Source organism: Carettochelys insculpta, chromosome 4, assembly GCF_033958435.1.
Source record: "Carettochelys insculpta isolate YL-2023 chromosome 4, ASM3395843v1, whole genome shotgun sequence".
Taxonomy (NCBI): Eukaryota; Metazoa; Chordata; order Testudines; family Carettochelyidae; genus Carettochelys; species Carettochelys insculpta.
This window is the reverse complement of record NC_134140.1, coordinates 43,253,999-43,268,712: the sequence shown is the minus strand read 5'-3', so window position 1 is coordinate 43,268,712 and position 14,714 is coordinate 43,253,999. Positions and strand designations below refer to the sequence as shown.

Sequence of the window (14,714 nt, the reverse complement as noted above, 5' to 3'; positions counted from 1 at the left end):
GGGGAGGTAGGAGCAAGTAAGTGTGAGGCTCCAATGCCCCAGTGTGCAAGAGGTGCATGGGGGAGTCAAATGGGGAGCCATCGGGTCACAGGTGGAACCCCAGTGGGGCATAGGCTGCTGCTGCCCATTGAGGTGGAGGGCCACTCATGCAGCTCAGTCACCATTCATGGTTGCCCATTGCTGGTTTAGGGTCTGAGTATCCTTTTACAAGTTTCTTGTCACATGTGACTCCCCACTTTAAATTCAGCCTAGATTGGTAGACTGTCTTGTGACTTAGTACTTGAGGTAAATTGAGAGTCCCTGTCACAAAGCCATCACCTTATTTGTTACCAACTTGTAAGACTGTTGGTAATCTCAACAGAGAAGCCAAGGATTGAATAAACGTAGAAAATGAGCCCCGAAAGTTGTGGGCCCTCTGTTTTAGTGTACCTGGTAACTTTCCTTGTTATCAATCTGGCATTGCCCATCAGTATTAAAACAAGCAGAAATGTAGGATTGTAATAAATGTTATGATTTTTCTGCTTTCTTGAATTATTTTGAAACAAAAACATTCAAAATGAAAACAGGCGAGATGTAAATCAGAAAGAGGGCACCTACTTATGCTTTACAGTACATGAGATTAATGCCTTTAAGATAGCGATAATCTTCTTTTGAAATTAAGAAATGAAAGCACAGTCCTATTTCTCTTAAATTGCCCAAATGAACTGATTAGGATCAGATTTTGTCATCATAGTTTAAAGGTCTATGTCTACCTTTAGCATAAGGGGGAGTTGGGTGCATGCAGGAGGACAAAATTTGGTGCTAAAAAAAAATCCGCTTAGATGTGCACTTGCAGAAAGGCTGTATGAAATACTGTTCTAACCAGTTGTGGGAGTAAACATTTAAGCAGGGCCTTTTAGAACCCAGCTTGTAGAAATTGAGAGAGAGAGGTTTTGAACCAGCAGAACATGTATAATTCTTACTCTGGTATTTTGTTCATTTGTTTAGGCTCGAAAAGATGTGGAAGAGACGCAAACCATTTCAACTACCACGACCAGTTCAAACACAACAGAAAAACGTATGCAGTCTCAAAAAGATAATGTTAGCATACAGAAAAACGTTGGCTCTCAGTAATATATGAAGGTTCTCCTATTAACACACTTCTTCCCTCTTTTTTTTTCCCCAGGGAAATCTTCAGACTCAACAGATGACACAAGGAATAACCGTGCACGGGAACAAACTAAATCTCAAAGCACAGGAGCATCCTGTCCATACCCAGAATCCTCCGTCAGTAAAGCAATGGAGTCTGTGAATAAGACCTTGCCGTTGAAACCTAGCTCTAAGCTTGTTGCTCTGAAACAGAAAGAAGAGAGCAATAAAAAGGACAGAGGATCTCCTAGTGCAGTGGCAAAAGAAAAAATCACTTCAGGAAAGGAAGAGAAGAGTACACCAAAGAAACAGAGAGTTTCTCCCCAAAAGCCTGAGGTAGTGACCTTTCATCAGGAGATCATGGGGGCTTGGTGCTGAAACAAGGATATGAATGGTGTTTGTTAGCTGTTTTTTTTTATTTTTTAATCAGACTCTTCATCTCTAACTATTGTTGCTAGTCAGTATGTTTGCCTTTCTTAGAGAAATTCTGATTTCAAGAAGTCAAATTTCTAATGAGGTCTTAAGTCTCCAATGTGTGTGTCAGAGGCAAATAAAAATTACCTGAAAGAATATTGATAAAATGAATTAGCAGATGTAGTTAACAACCACCGCTGAAAAGGGATACATGCAAAGACAGGACATGCTAAATTCTGTGGGAAGGAAGTACTTGTCTGAACAGTTAAATAATACAGAAATTGGAAGAATGGGGGGTTGGTGCATAAGGGCTTCCTTGCTGCTCAGAGGTCCCAGAAGTGGATGGCTTTTTGAATCTTTGGTATGGAAACGTTAAAGAAAGTGAAGTTTGAGTTTGTTTCATTGCTTATAGTAAATTTCTTCTTTCAAAGTCTATCAGTCCAGAGGACTCTGAAAAGAAACGAGTCAACTACCAGGCATATCGAAGTTTCCTTAATCGTGAGGGTCCAAAAGCACTTGGTTCCAAAGAGATACCACAAGTAAGTCCTAGGTTGGCTGAAATATTCACTCTAATCTTTTCCATCCAGATGTGTGTGTTTTCCTATTCATGTGTGGAATAAATTTTATGTGCACTAAGGCATGTGTTAATGTGCACCCCTGTAGACACTAAAAACACAGCTGTGAGCACTCTGCTAATCACTAGGGGGACATTTGAATCTCTCCAGTGTGTGCGCTTTCTAATATGTGAGAGATGCACTAGAAATTAAAATTTTTGGCACTGAAAGTTGCTTATGAAAATTAATTGTTGCAATTTATAGTTCTGTCAAGTTGCTGAGCTCATTTCCAGGACCACAGTAATTTGATGCAAGCCAATTCTTTTTATCCAAGGAAAATACTGATTTGGTTTGGTTTTTTTTAACCTCTGACAAGATAAAAACCCTATCTTTTTATGTAAAAATAAACCACACAAATTAAAAAAAAAAAAAAAAAAAAAAAAAAAAAAAAACCAAAACCCTAAATATTAGACTGGAAATCCTTAGTATATTATTGGATTTTAAGTTTATTTTTTTATGTTTATAGTTGAAAGCAGCTGTTCTCCCCTTTTGAAGAAAGTGACTGCCACTGACTTGCAGTGTTTGAAGCACAGGGAGTAAATAACTATAGAAATTGAATTTCCCCACAAGCTTAGCTAAAAGTGTCAAACGTTTCTGACTCTGGCTATCCATTGTTGTTGTTGGCTTTTGACCATGTCGTCTAACTAAACAGTATTTGAGAAACCAAAGTATTGAAGATGTTTTGTTTGTAATGAGGAGACATTTTGCTCTTAGTCCATCAAGTGATATTGCTTACTGCAATATTTGATTCTTAGGGAGCTGAAAACTGCTTGGAGGGCCTGACGTTCGTCATTACAGGAGTCCTGGAGTCTATTGAACGAGATGAGGCCAAGTCTTTAATTGAACGTTATGGTGGAAAAGTTACTGGTAATGTCAGCAAGAAGACAAGCTATCTCATTATGGGACGTGACTGTGGCCAGTCTAAGTGTGACAAGGTGAGTGCTACTATGTATGATCCAAGAAAGAAGTACTTAAGTTGATTTGCTCCTAGACTTTAAGGCCAGAAGGGACAATCGTAATCATGTGGTCTGACCTCCTATACGTTGCGGGCTACAAATCCTCACCTGCCTGCTTCATTAATGAACCTATAACCTTTAGGACTAGATCTGCACTGTAGCCGTATCTTGAAATAACTTACATAATTTGCATTGCATAAGTTATTTTGAGGTAACTTATTTTGAACTCAGTGCCATTAGTAGTTTGAAATTAGTGCCTATTTCGAACTTCTTGCTACTCCTGTCATGGTGAGGGGTAGTGGGAATGAATAGCCCTGTTATTTTAAGCATGATGTTGGGCTGTGGGATTTCTATTTCAGGATAGTATAACTGTAGCCTAGCAGGGTTGTTTGTCCTCAGATCATGATCTAATGATTTCATGTTCTAGAGAATTCATCATTTACACTTCTTAAAACCTGCAAGTGATCTGTACCTTTGCTGAAGAGGAAAGTGAAACTCCCTAGCATGTTTTGTCCTTTGTGACCCAGAGGAGGATTCCTTCTCAACATCAAATATGGCAGTCAGTCGGATCCTGGGTCTTGCTGAAGTGCTCAACAATCACTCATCATCTGGGAAGGAATTCTCTGTAGTAAATCAGTAGCAAATAGCCCCAATAGCCAGTGATGAACTCTAGATGAGGATGCTCTGAGTTACTACAATCAGTTGCAGATCAGCTACGTGCCATTGCAGGCAGTCTTGTCGTATTGTCCCCTCCATAAACTTGTCATGTTCAGTCTTGAAGAAAACCTGTTAGGTTTTTTGCTACCACCATTCCCCTTGAAAACCTGTTCCAGAACATCACTGCTCTGATGGCTAACACCTTTGTCTAATTTTAAGCCTACATTTTGTTGACACAAGAACAGCTGGATATAAAAATCATCAGTGCTTTACTTAGAGTAACTTCTCTCTTGTCCAAAACTTTGTGTCTATATGTAAATTTGCTATCATTTCATCTCCCTTCCAAAACTACAGTTCTCCCAAAAAGCACATTTAAATGTGGGGGGAGGGGAGAAATAGTAACTTGGCTTAAGGAGAAAAAGATGTTTAAAGCATTTCTTTGTACATTAATTTCACATAGTGCCTCAGTTATGACATAAAGGTAACACTGACTTCCTTCTTTTTATAGCAGTAGCTTAAATTTTGACAATAGTTTTGAGGACTCAATCATGTTAACATATATATAGTCAGTATATTAGAGGGAGTATGCTCTTTTCTACACGTAGGAGTAGGAATGGGGCCAAAATTGACAGCAGTGCTAAATTACAAATATACATATAATACAGTATTAATATGAAAGGCTTCAGACATGATTACAATCGGTACTGACCATTCACTGAGCAGTAGAATAGGATAGTTCTGATTAATGTGGACTAAAGGTGCATGACAAGACATGAAATCAACCTGAAGGTGTAAATTCATCAGACTGTTGTCTAAAGTGTCTTGTTGCCACTTGAAATGGATATTCAAAAGTTAACCTCTAGGAATAATTAAAATAAGAAGTCCAGCTGTGTAAATTAGGTAATTTTTTTTGTCACCATTTTGCATGTCTATAAAGGATTTAAATGTTACTGTAATATTTTGATGACTGCTAGAAACAACCACACATCTCTAACCACTTCCCCTGCTGTCTCATTTGTGTAAATTTTATATTTGGTATTTATTTTTGTTTTTAAAATTGTAACTATAGTGTGAGTAGCTTTGAGCATTGTTTGTGTTTCCAAACTTAATCTGCTCTACAGCAGTGAATAATGAAAATACAATTGAGCTAATCTTATTCTTTCTTTTCAAGGCATCAACATTAGGGACAAAAATTATTGATGAGGATGGTCTGTTTGATCTGATTCGAACTATGCCAGGCAAAAAGTCCAAATATGAAATAGCAGCTGAAGCGGAGGTTTGTATAAGTAAACTTGCTTTATTTCTGAAAGTACTGTCTGCTAATATGTTGTGTTTGTCTACCCCCGTTCCAGCCTTTGGCAGTTTCAGACTGGTTTTGTGTAGTCTATCACTCTGACATCTCTTCGGGAGAAAATACATGTTTTGTATCGTGGCTAAGAAGACTTCCTTTTAGTTGCTTTTTTTGCTGTAGTTTTATCAGATTTTTTTAACCTGTTTTAATATACTAACATACGCTTACTGCTGCTTATCTGAGGAATGAGTATATTCAAGAGAGAGCCAATAAATGTAATACATGCTGTTTATTCTTTAACTTGTAATAGCTCTAGCAAATCAACACAATTATTTCCCATTTGTGTGGTCTAAATGAAGATGGATGGTATTGTACAATATCAAGGCCATAATTCGACTGAGATTTAATTGCAAATTTAGAGTAATAAGTGCAACTTGCAGATGATAAATTTAGCAGTTGTATAGTGCTGCTATACTGTCACTCCTCTGTGCAAACATTAAATAATCTTAATCTAAGTAAACTGTTAACAAATGATATAGAAGTTTTTATGTTGTGGTTAAGCTCAGTCTACAATGACTAGGCAAACAGTATTCACAGTTTTCTAGAGCTACTAACCTGGTTTCAAAACTGAAGGTTGACATGGTCTTGCCATTATGTGACTAGTAGCTGATCTGTAATGATTGTTTATAGGGGGAGGGATAGCTCAGTGGTTTGGCCTACTAAACCCAGGGTTGTGAGTTTAATCCTTGAGGCAGCCATTAAGAAATTGGGGCAAATAGATGTCAGGGATGGTGCTTGGCTCTTCCAAGAGGGCAGGGGACTGGACTAGATGACCTCCCAAGGTCCCTTCCAGTTCTAGGAGATGTGTGTGTATCTCCAATAACAGCAACAGTTCCATTAAAAATAGATACAAAGTTGAGATGCTTCTGTATTTGTGCTCTGATCCACTCACAGCCTTGCCATCCTTGCACATAACTACATTTGGAACTCTTGTGTTTCTGTTGGAGGTGTCAGAGCTCCAAAATGTGTTTGATGGAAACTTGGGCTTACAATTGAGCTTCATTCCTCATGGAAAGTATCTGTTTTCCATGGGCCATTTTGATTTTTTTTGTTGAAAAACAAACACAAACAAAAATTAATTTTGAAATGCCACAATGGTGCTTCATGAGAGTTGTAGTTGGGTGCCCTTTTCTCATCCATGGGATGCATTCCCCAGTCTCCCACAATATGCCATGAGGGACTCCAGGATACACTGTAGTGCCTCAGGAATAAGAGAGACCATGGTGCATGATGAGAGTTATAGTCCATGGTCCTCATGGCCTTCTCTATCGCCTGACTGCAAGTCTCATGAGGCAGAGCAGTGCTACTCCCAAGTTAAATTTTTAATTTTTGTTGCTAAATATTTCAGACTTTTTCCTTGGAAAAATTCTGATGAAAATGAGAAATCATTTGCATAAAATCTTCTATGGAGGGGTGAAAAAAATTCCAGTTAGCTCTAGTTATATAAGCTGTGCCACTTACAAAAGTTTTCTAGCTCTTTACAATACTGGCTTGTGTATTTCCTGAATGGTTTTATTTGCCCTTCACCATTTCATTCTTGTGGCTCTGAAGGCAAAGAAAGCAAAGTCTAAATGGGACAGGACCCCACAGAAAGCTGAGCCTGAAAAAAGAAAAATTAGCCCAGCTAAGAAAGGGACGGACTCTAGAAAAAGCTACTCCACTCCAGAAAAAGGAGGTGCCTTCAGATCTCTAAAAAAAGAAACTGCTGAAACACAGAAAGGTCTGGACTTCAAGCAGCAAGCTGCAGAGAAAAAGCATGCGCCAAAGTCTGAAGAGACTTGTGTTCCTGAGATGAGCAAAGACAAAGAAGAGAGCTTGCTGTGGGTTGATAAATATAAGCCCACATCTCTTAAAACAGTAATTGGACAGCAAGGGGATCAAAGCTGTGCAAATAAGTTGTTACGATGGCTTCAGAATTGGCACAAGAATACTCCTGAGGACAAACACGGTGACTATGCAATTAATATCCATCTTTCTGGCTGTTTTGTAGATTTCTCATTTTGTAGAACTTTAGGTGTTTGCATTGCTCTGCATCATGTAGAATTTTATATATCATGCAAGAAGCTGTAGAATTCTGGAATCAGATTTAAGTCACAGATTAGGAATATTTTTACCAAGTGTTTGGTCTCTGTTTTACTTTTGCAGCTGTAAAACAAACATTTTCAGATCATCAGATTTATATTGTAACTTTTGTACAGTCTTTTATATTTCATTGGGATATTTACAAAGTATAAAAGGCCCAAACCTAAACAATCATTAATTTCCTTTCCCCACATTCCTTAAGAGTCCCCCAACATGGCTGGTGTTTTCCAACACCGATTTCTTCACTAACAAGGAGGAAAGGTGGGCCTTCCAGCATGCCCTGAAGGATAATATACTCTGGTGGCTGCTGTGCACATGGAGAAGTGAGTTCTCAAGGTCCTGGCAATAAGGAACAAGTTTCTTTAGTGATAATCTGTGAGTTTAATAATAATAATAATTAAAAAGGCTCTGCAGGCTAGTCAGTGGGGTGCAGGACTAGCTTCTTCTGTCCTTGCATGAGGACCTGTAAGAGAGAATTAAAAGGGCAAAGTAAGTTTCACTGGAACCCACAAGCTTATTTTTAACATCTCCAAAACTAATAGTGTTTCATAGCAACTGAAAGTAAAGAGTGCAATTGCTGATTTTATTAAACTGAAATTATTTGAATTACAATTCTCCAGAAGTTCATGCTACTAACTGTTCTATAGAGTTGTAGTCTGTTCTGAGAGCCAAAGATTGAGCTTGGTTGCTATATGGCCTAGTACTTTATAAACATACCTTAAAATATACGATTATGTACCATCCTGGTATTATATCTAGATATATCTAAAACTTGTTGTTCTTAATTTTTTTAGCAAAACCCAGTAAATTGGGAGGCAAAGACGATGGTACTAATTTTAAAGCAGCTTTGCTGTCAGGGCCACCAGGAATTGGTAAAACTACTACAGCTGTTTTAGTTTGTGAGGTGAGTGCTTCTTCACAAATGTTTTTGGGGTGCAGGAGAAGACACAAATATTGGCCTTAACTTGCACCTGCAATTGGAAACTCTTACTATCGTGTGCAATCAGCATGCACCTCAGATCATGTGCCCTGGCTTCAGGTGCATGTCACTTCAGTAATACTGGTAAAGAAAAAGGACATGGATGGAAGCCAGCAGAATTTGGCAACCCTGCATGTGAGCAACAGTAAACAAAACGTCTTGTGGGTCGCACACAGAACCCCAATTGGCCATATCTGGCCTGTGGGTCACTGTTTGCCAGCCACTGATATGGGTGCTAGGATACTGATGAGCATGGTGTTTATGCTTGAGGATGGGATTTTTTTATAGGTTCATGGTATTGGTGTAAAATATATATATTTTACTCCTGCTAAATCTTTTCGCTTCCTCCATTGTCATACATTCTTTCAAAGTGAATTGTTAAAGATGAAAGAAGCTGAGAAGAGTTGGGATAGTGTTGAATTTTTGCTGAAATTTGAAAATTACTATAAAATGTTTGTCTAATAACATTGCTCAACATGACTCCCAGGTACATCATATGCAGACAGCAGCCATCGGGTGTTAAAAACATAATTACAATTGTAAAACAAAGAAATAATTTAATTATTTCAGTTTTTATTACATTTAAAAATCCAGTTATGTCAGTATAATCTTATTAAAATATTTAACTATATATGCACTTTACTAATTGAACTATATCAGTAATTATATAGACTGTATTATAATTGATTTTTTCCTCTCTATATAGTATATGTTACGGGGTCCTCCTCTGGCTTTCAGTGCGGGGGGTGTATCCTGAAGAGATTGATTAAACTCTGGCGTAATCTGCCTAGTTTCACTGTGGGGGATATTGGAGGATATGTCCTTCAAAATGTTTCTTACTGTAAACCCTTCAGAAATACTAATGGAAAACCCCAGACTTTATTTACAAAGGGACTTCAGGGAGTTTGTGCCCAAACCCTATTGAAAGATAGTTGGAGTTAGGCCCAGAACTCTTAGCTTCTTTGAAAAATCACAAACAAAAACTCTGACTTCTACTTCATTTGAGACATTCTGGGTTCTCAAATGGGGGACCATGACCCCTTGGGTTTGGGGCGGGGGAAGCTGTCCACAAGGCTATTACACAGGCTGTCAGCCTGCGCTCCAAACCCCATCCACCTCCAGCATTTTATATAGTGCTTATTATTAAAAAATGTTTTTAATTTATAATGGGGGGGGTCACATTCAGGTGTGTTTGTGTAAAGGGGTCACCAATACAGAAGTTTGAGAACTACTGATATATTCCTTTAATTTAAATTGAGTTCTTAATGTGACACATCAGTTCACTTCTGTGCCTGAATCTGTGACCTCCCAGTTTTACAAAATGGGGGGGGGAGGGGACACACACACACAAAATTTACAGAATTCTAGAAATGAATTATTAAATCCAGCGGACTTGGGTCTGCTGTGGGACAGTATAGCATGAAATATTTAGGATGAAATAGGAAAGGAGGAACAACTCGAATGAGAACCTAAATACAAAGCTATATATTATTTTAATTGATAAATATATCGTCTTCCCATCTTTTCTGATGAGTGGTTTTGGATTTTGTTGTTGTATTCTAACTGTTCTGCTTGGTTTGTATTGGATTAGGAACTGGGGTACAGCTATGTGGAACTGAATGCCAGTGACACTCGCAGTAAAAACAGTTTGAAGGAGGTGGTTGCTGAATCCCTAAATAACACCAGCATGAAAGACTTCTGTTCTGGTATGTGGAGTGGCTGATGGTATTGTTGCTTTTTAGATAGGGCACTATTTTGAGCAGTGTTGAGCACTTCAGCTCTTAGTGAATTCAAGTAATTGTACTGTCTTTTGAGAACATCCACTGAGTGTGCTCGTTAGCTGGTAGGATCAGTCCCATATTTTAGAGAGGGTGTTTCATGTGATAAGTCAGAACAGTGGGCCTGGAATGAATGCAAAATATGAATATAGGTTGACATTTCTATTTGTTCTGGAAATTACACAAACTGCTTGTAAATTAATTGCTTTTTTGCCCTTGATTAGTATAGAAATGACAACAGGATCAGTCAACATTGCAATGCGAATGTTGTATTTGAGTATACTGTATGTGTGAGTGGCAGAATGATGAACATTTCATTGATACAGATATAACTGTAGAGTTGTGTAAATAGCACTATTATAACCTTGGAAAGCAAAGGTTTCAGTGTTTGTTCAATTTATCCCTATTAATTGTTTAGGAGTGTCTCAATCAGTTAGCATGAAACATGTACTGATCATGGATGAAGTGGATGGAATGGCAGGGAATGAAGACAGAGGTGGAATACAGGTGAAGCACCTACAGTTTGTTGCTGTCACTAGTAAATGTGTATGATTTATATGGACAAAGTAGTCAATCAAGATGATGATCTCATCATAGAGCTTGGTATGTCAGGAACTAAAAAACCTACTTGAACTGCGATTTGTGAGACAGTGGAAATAATTTTATATTTCAATATAGTGGTAAATGAAAGACACAAGTATTAGATATAGGGAAAAGAAGGACCAGATCCACAATGTAACTCCATTAATGTCAATAGCACCAAGCTGATTTATACCAGCTAAGGATTTGGCTCAAGTATTGACTTATAATTTTAACAAATTCTAATAGCAGAAACTGTGGTATATGAAGACTTTAACATTTACCATGTAAATATGTTTAAATTGCAGGAGTTGATTGGTCTGATCAAACACACAAAGATTCCTATCATCTGTATGTGTAATGATCGGAACCATCCCAAGATTCGTTCCCTCGTCCATTATTGTTTTGATCTTCGCTTTCAGAGACCTCGGCTAGAACAAATTAAGGTAGGAATAGTGACTTTGAGGGTCATTGAGTAGCACTGCATTGAATGCAGCCGGTTCTGTGTAAGGATTTATTTTGTTAATTGTCAAGTCACTGGTAGAAACAGAAACTTGCAACAACGCTGAAGGTTAAAAATAAAGTTGCATGGAGTAACTTCAGGAGTTGAAAAGTGGCTGGGTGGATCTTTCTGGCTATTCTGCATTTTTTTTCAAAAGTGGATGTATAGTGAGGCCACTTTCTTAAAAGCCAAGCACCCAAGTAAAGGTAGCAATGTGTTACAGATATGCATACTTGAAAGATAACTGTTTTTAAAAAAAACTGTACACTCATCCCTCATTAAACGAGTACTCCCTTAAATGAGGGACACGTTTACTTACCTTTGTTCACTGTACGAGTGAACTCCCCCACTAATACAAGGCTAATCCCCTCCCCAGCTCTAACCTGCCCTAGTCTGACCCCCTGCCAACCGCACAGACCCAACCCATGGCAGTCTGACCTCCGCCCGCTGTCGGCCCCTCAGCAGCCTGACCCATGCGCCTACACAGCAGCCTGGTTTTCTCCACACCCCGTGCTGCCACCAGCCCCACGGCAGCCCAATCCCCCCCATCCCCAATATCTCCGCCAGCCCCACAGCAGCCTGATCACCCCGCCCCGTCAGCCCCAGGGGAGCCTGACCTCTGCCAGCAGCCTGATTTCCCCCTCACCCACCATACCTCCACCGGCCCTGCGGCAGCCCAACCCCCGCCTTCCACTGGCAGCCTGGTCCTCCCCGTACCTCTGCTGGCCCCACGGCAGCCTGACCCCTACCTCCTCTCCCCACCAGCCCAGAAGACCTAACCCACCACAGCCTGACCCTCTCCTCTACCCCGCAGGACCGCACACCCAACCTTCAGCCGTCTGAACCCCGACACCTGTCCCACAGGCCCAGCCAGCCACCAGGTTTTAATCCTCCCTCCCAGTAGTGGCCCCAAACTGCTGCCAGTCTTTAACCTTTCCAACCCCCAAAACCAAGGTTCACCAACCTGTCAAAAGCAGCGCCACCTGCTGCCGCTCCTTTGCCCAGCTCTGGGAACCAATCAGACACTTTTACATGTATTTTAATAAGAATTTAGTGTCCCTCTTACAAGTTTTCGCCTACGAGCACAAATTTGGGAACCACTGTGTTCATAGAGTGAGAGGTGAGTGTAAGTGGAAATAAAATCTTGTAACTTTCTTCACTGTGGATGTGCATGTTTAGTGTCACTCATACTATTCTATTTTAACTACCTTATATGTACAGAAATACGGTTTCTCTTTCAAATATTTTGCTTATTACAGGGTGCCATGATGTCTATTGCATTTAAAGAAGGGTTAAAGATACCTGCTCCAGCTATGAGTGAGATTATTCTGGCAGCAAATCAGGACATTAGGCAGGTCAGTTATACACCTGAAGCAACTTTGGAAGCCATACGTGCATTGTAGCACATGAACGCTATTGTGCGTGCGTGCGTGCGTGCGCATGCTCATTTGTTCAGAGATCAGGTGTGTTATTCCTATGTTTTTCCCTGTCTGATGACCTTACCTACATGTAAGCTATCTGTTTTGTTTGTTCCCAGGTTTTACATAATCTTAGTATGTGGTGTACAAAAAATAAATCATTGACTTACGATGAGGCAAAAGCTGATGCCAGCAAAGCCAAAAAGGATATCAAACTGGTAAGAGAAGTGTATGTGTTGGCTCAACAGCTAATGCATTTGTTCCTAGTAACCAGAAGGTGCTTATAAGTGCTATTGACAGAGTTCAACAAAAGAAATAAAATACTATAACTCAAAATACACAGAGGTGGTCAGTTCCCTATAAAGTGTTTTGACTATGTACCAGACCCACTTATTTGCTAAAGTTTTGTCACCAGACCTGAAGAGTAAAACAAAATCAGTAGAGTTTATCCCAGAGCAAGTACAGATGAGAGTGCTCCTTGAAGTCCATTATGGATTTCACTATGCAGATCTAATCTACTCTGCAAGATTAAAAATACTTTAGATGAAGACAATAGAGCTTTATCCACCAATAAAATATATATTTTTACAAAGCACAAACTTGGTAGCTCCCTGAAGGTTATGGAGTTCGCTTCTTCCTAAACATCAGAGTCATTCACGCTCACAAATAACAATAGCACTATTTACCCCACCCGCACAGAGGAGTGAAATCTTAAGGCTTAATGTCTATAGAGTACTTTGGCTAGAAGGAGCTCTAGCAGAGAAGTTTCGTATTTGAATCCAGATGTAACTGTGGGCCATCAATATAGTTACTTCCTGTCCTGAGCTACCATTAGTAGAGGATACAGCATATGTTGATTATATGATCAGCTTGCTTTTTAAAATGCTTTTATTTTAGGGCCCCTTTGATGTCGTCAGGAAGGTTTTTGCTGCTGGAGAGGAAACTGCTCACATGTCTCTTATAGACAAATCTGACTTGTTCTTCCATGATTACTCTCTAGCACCTCTTTTTGTTCAGGAAAACTATGTGCATGTGAAACCTGTTGCTGCTCGGTGAGTAGCCCAGTATCACAAATGGGGGAGATGGTGGAGTCGTGTGAGATATATTAACAAGTAAAAACTGTGTGTGGAGGTTCTTGCAGTAACATAGGCAACTATTTTTTTTTCTCCAGAGGTAACATGAAAAAACACTTGATGCTGCTGAGCAGAGCAGCTGACAGCATATGCGATGGTGATCTGGTTGACAGGCAGATTCGCAGTAAACAAAACTGGAACCTTCTGCCTACACAGGTGAACCCTTCTTTTATTTCTCACACACATCTGGCATTCCATGTATCCTTAAGCTACCTTGAAATTGTCCTAGTTTATTATATTACTGTTACGTTACTGTTCAGTTCAAATGGTAGATACTGCCATTTTGATTATATTTCTCATATTCCTGTGAGTTAAAAGCACCTCACAATACACCTCACTTCACAGCTTCTGAAAGCTTGAGCATTTCAGGACCTTGCCTGCCTCCTGCAACTCTTTCATCAAGGGAGACATTTTGGCAGGGCATGGGGGGCAGCAGCTGGGCATACTAGGCTGCTGCTGTCTCTTTCTTCCTGCTCCCCTGACTATCAGGGAGCAAGGTGACAGTACAGGGCTTGTGTGCATGCCTCTCACTTCCGGCAGAGGAGTAATTTTTATGCAGTCTGTGAACTTTCCCTTCCCTCCCCTCCTGGAGAATGGGAAGAATAACAAGTGGTGTCCCAACATACACAGCTGCTGCCCCTGTGCTACCAAAAGAGTGCCCTTGCCTGTGTTCTAGAAAATTGAGATGGATAGGTCTTCAACATCTGTGTGTCTCCTACCCCCATGGCTAGTTCTTGTAATTCCCTGCAAACACCATCCCCCACTCTCTTGGGGAAGACAGGGTTCACATATCATTTGGCATCTGAGTTAATATTCATTGAAAGAAATGAGACAATTCATATCTCATGGGTGATGTCACTCTTTGCAAACTCAGGCACACACCTATTCATTGGTAACATGGACACAATTGGAAAGTTTTCTTTGCAGCCATAACTATTAGACTGTTTTAATATTAAAGCTGACAGTCTGGAGAATGATTATTTGGAGATCTGTCCATGCCCTCTTGGTCAGCCCTTTGTGGCGTTTCTCTCCTCTCACCCTTCATACCAGCTTTTGAGAGATGCTATCGCAGCCCCTTGTGTCAAGTTTACAGAAGCCTAATGAAAGCTGTGCCCAATGGGGG

The 14,714-nt window shown here is 39.8% G+C and overlaps 2 protein-coding genes across 4 annotated transcripts in view; one reads left to right on the top strand and one right to left on the bottom strand.

Annotated features, from left to right (window-relative positions):
• Positions 1-14,714, top strand: part of RFC1 (replication factor C subunit 1) — a 62,082-nt gene that overhangs the window by 42,468 nt on the left and 4,900 nt on the right. For all 3 annotated transcript variants that reach the window (XM_074992615.1, XM_074992614.1, XM_074992616.1), the window contains 14 exons: positions 988-1,057; positions 1,166-1,464; positions 1,974-2,081; positions 2,912-3,091; positions 4,941-5,045; positions 6,672-7,068; positions 7,997-8,106; positions 9,773-9,887; positions 10,378-10,466; positions 10,847-10,984; positions 12,300-12,395; positions 12,578-12,676; positions 13,356-13,510; positions 13,630-13,747. In XM_074992615.1, coding sequence (XP_074848716.1) covers positions 988-1,057; positions 1,166-1,464; positions 1,974-2,081; positions 2,912-3,091; positions 4,941-5,045; positions 6,672-7,068; positions 7,997-8,106; positions 9,773-9,887; positions 10,378-10,466; positions 10,847-10,984; positions 12,300-12,395; positions 12,578-12,676; positions 13,356-13,510; positions 13,630-13,747 — 2,079 coding nt within the window. The remainder of the gene's footprint in view (positions 1-987; positions 1,058-1,165; positions 1,465-1,973; positions 2,082-2,911; positions 3,092-4,940; positions 5,046-6,671; positions 7,069-7,996; positions 8,107-9,772; positions 9,888-10,377; positions 10,467-10,846; positions 10,985-12,299; positions 12,396-12,577; positions 12,677-13,355; positions 13,511-13,629; positions 13,748-14,714) is intronic.
• Positions 7,084-14,714, bottom strand: part of WDR19 (WD repeat domain 19) — a 123,013-nt gene continuing 115,382 nt past the window's right edge. Inside the window, exon 37 of the mRNA XM_074992613.1 lies at positions 7,084-7,665. The gene's annotated coding sequence lies outside the window, so the exon portion shown is untranslated. The remainder of the gene's footprint in view (positions 7,666-14,714) is intronic.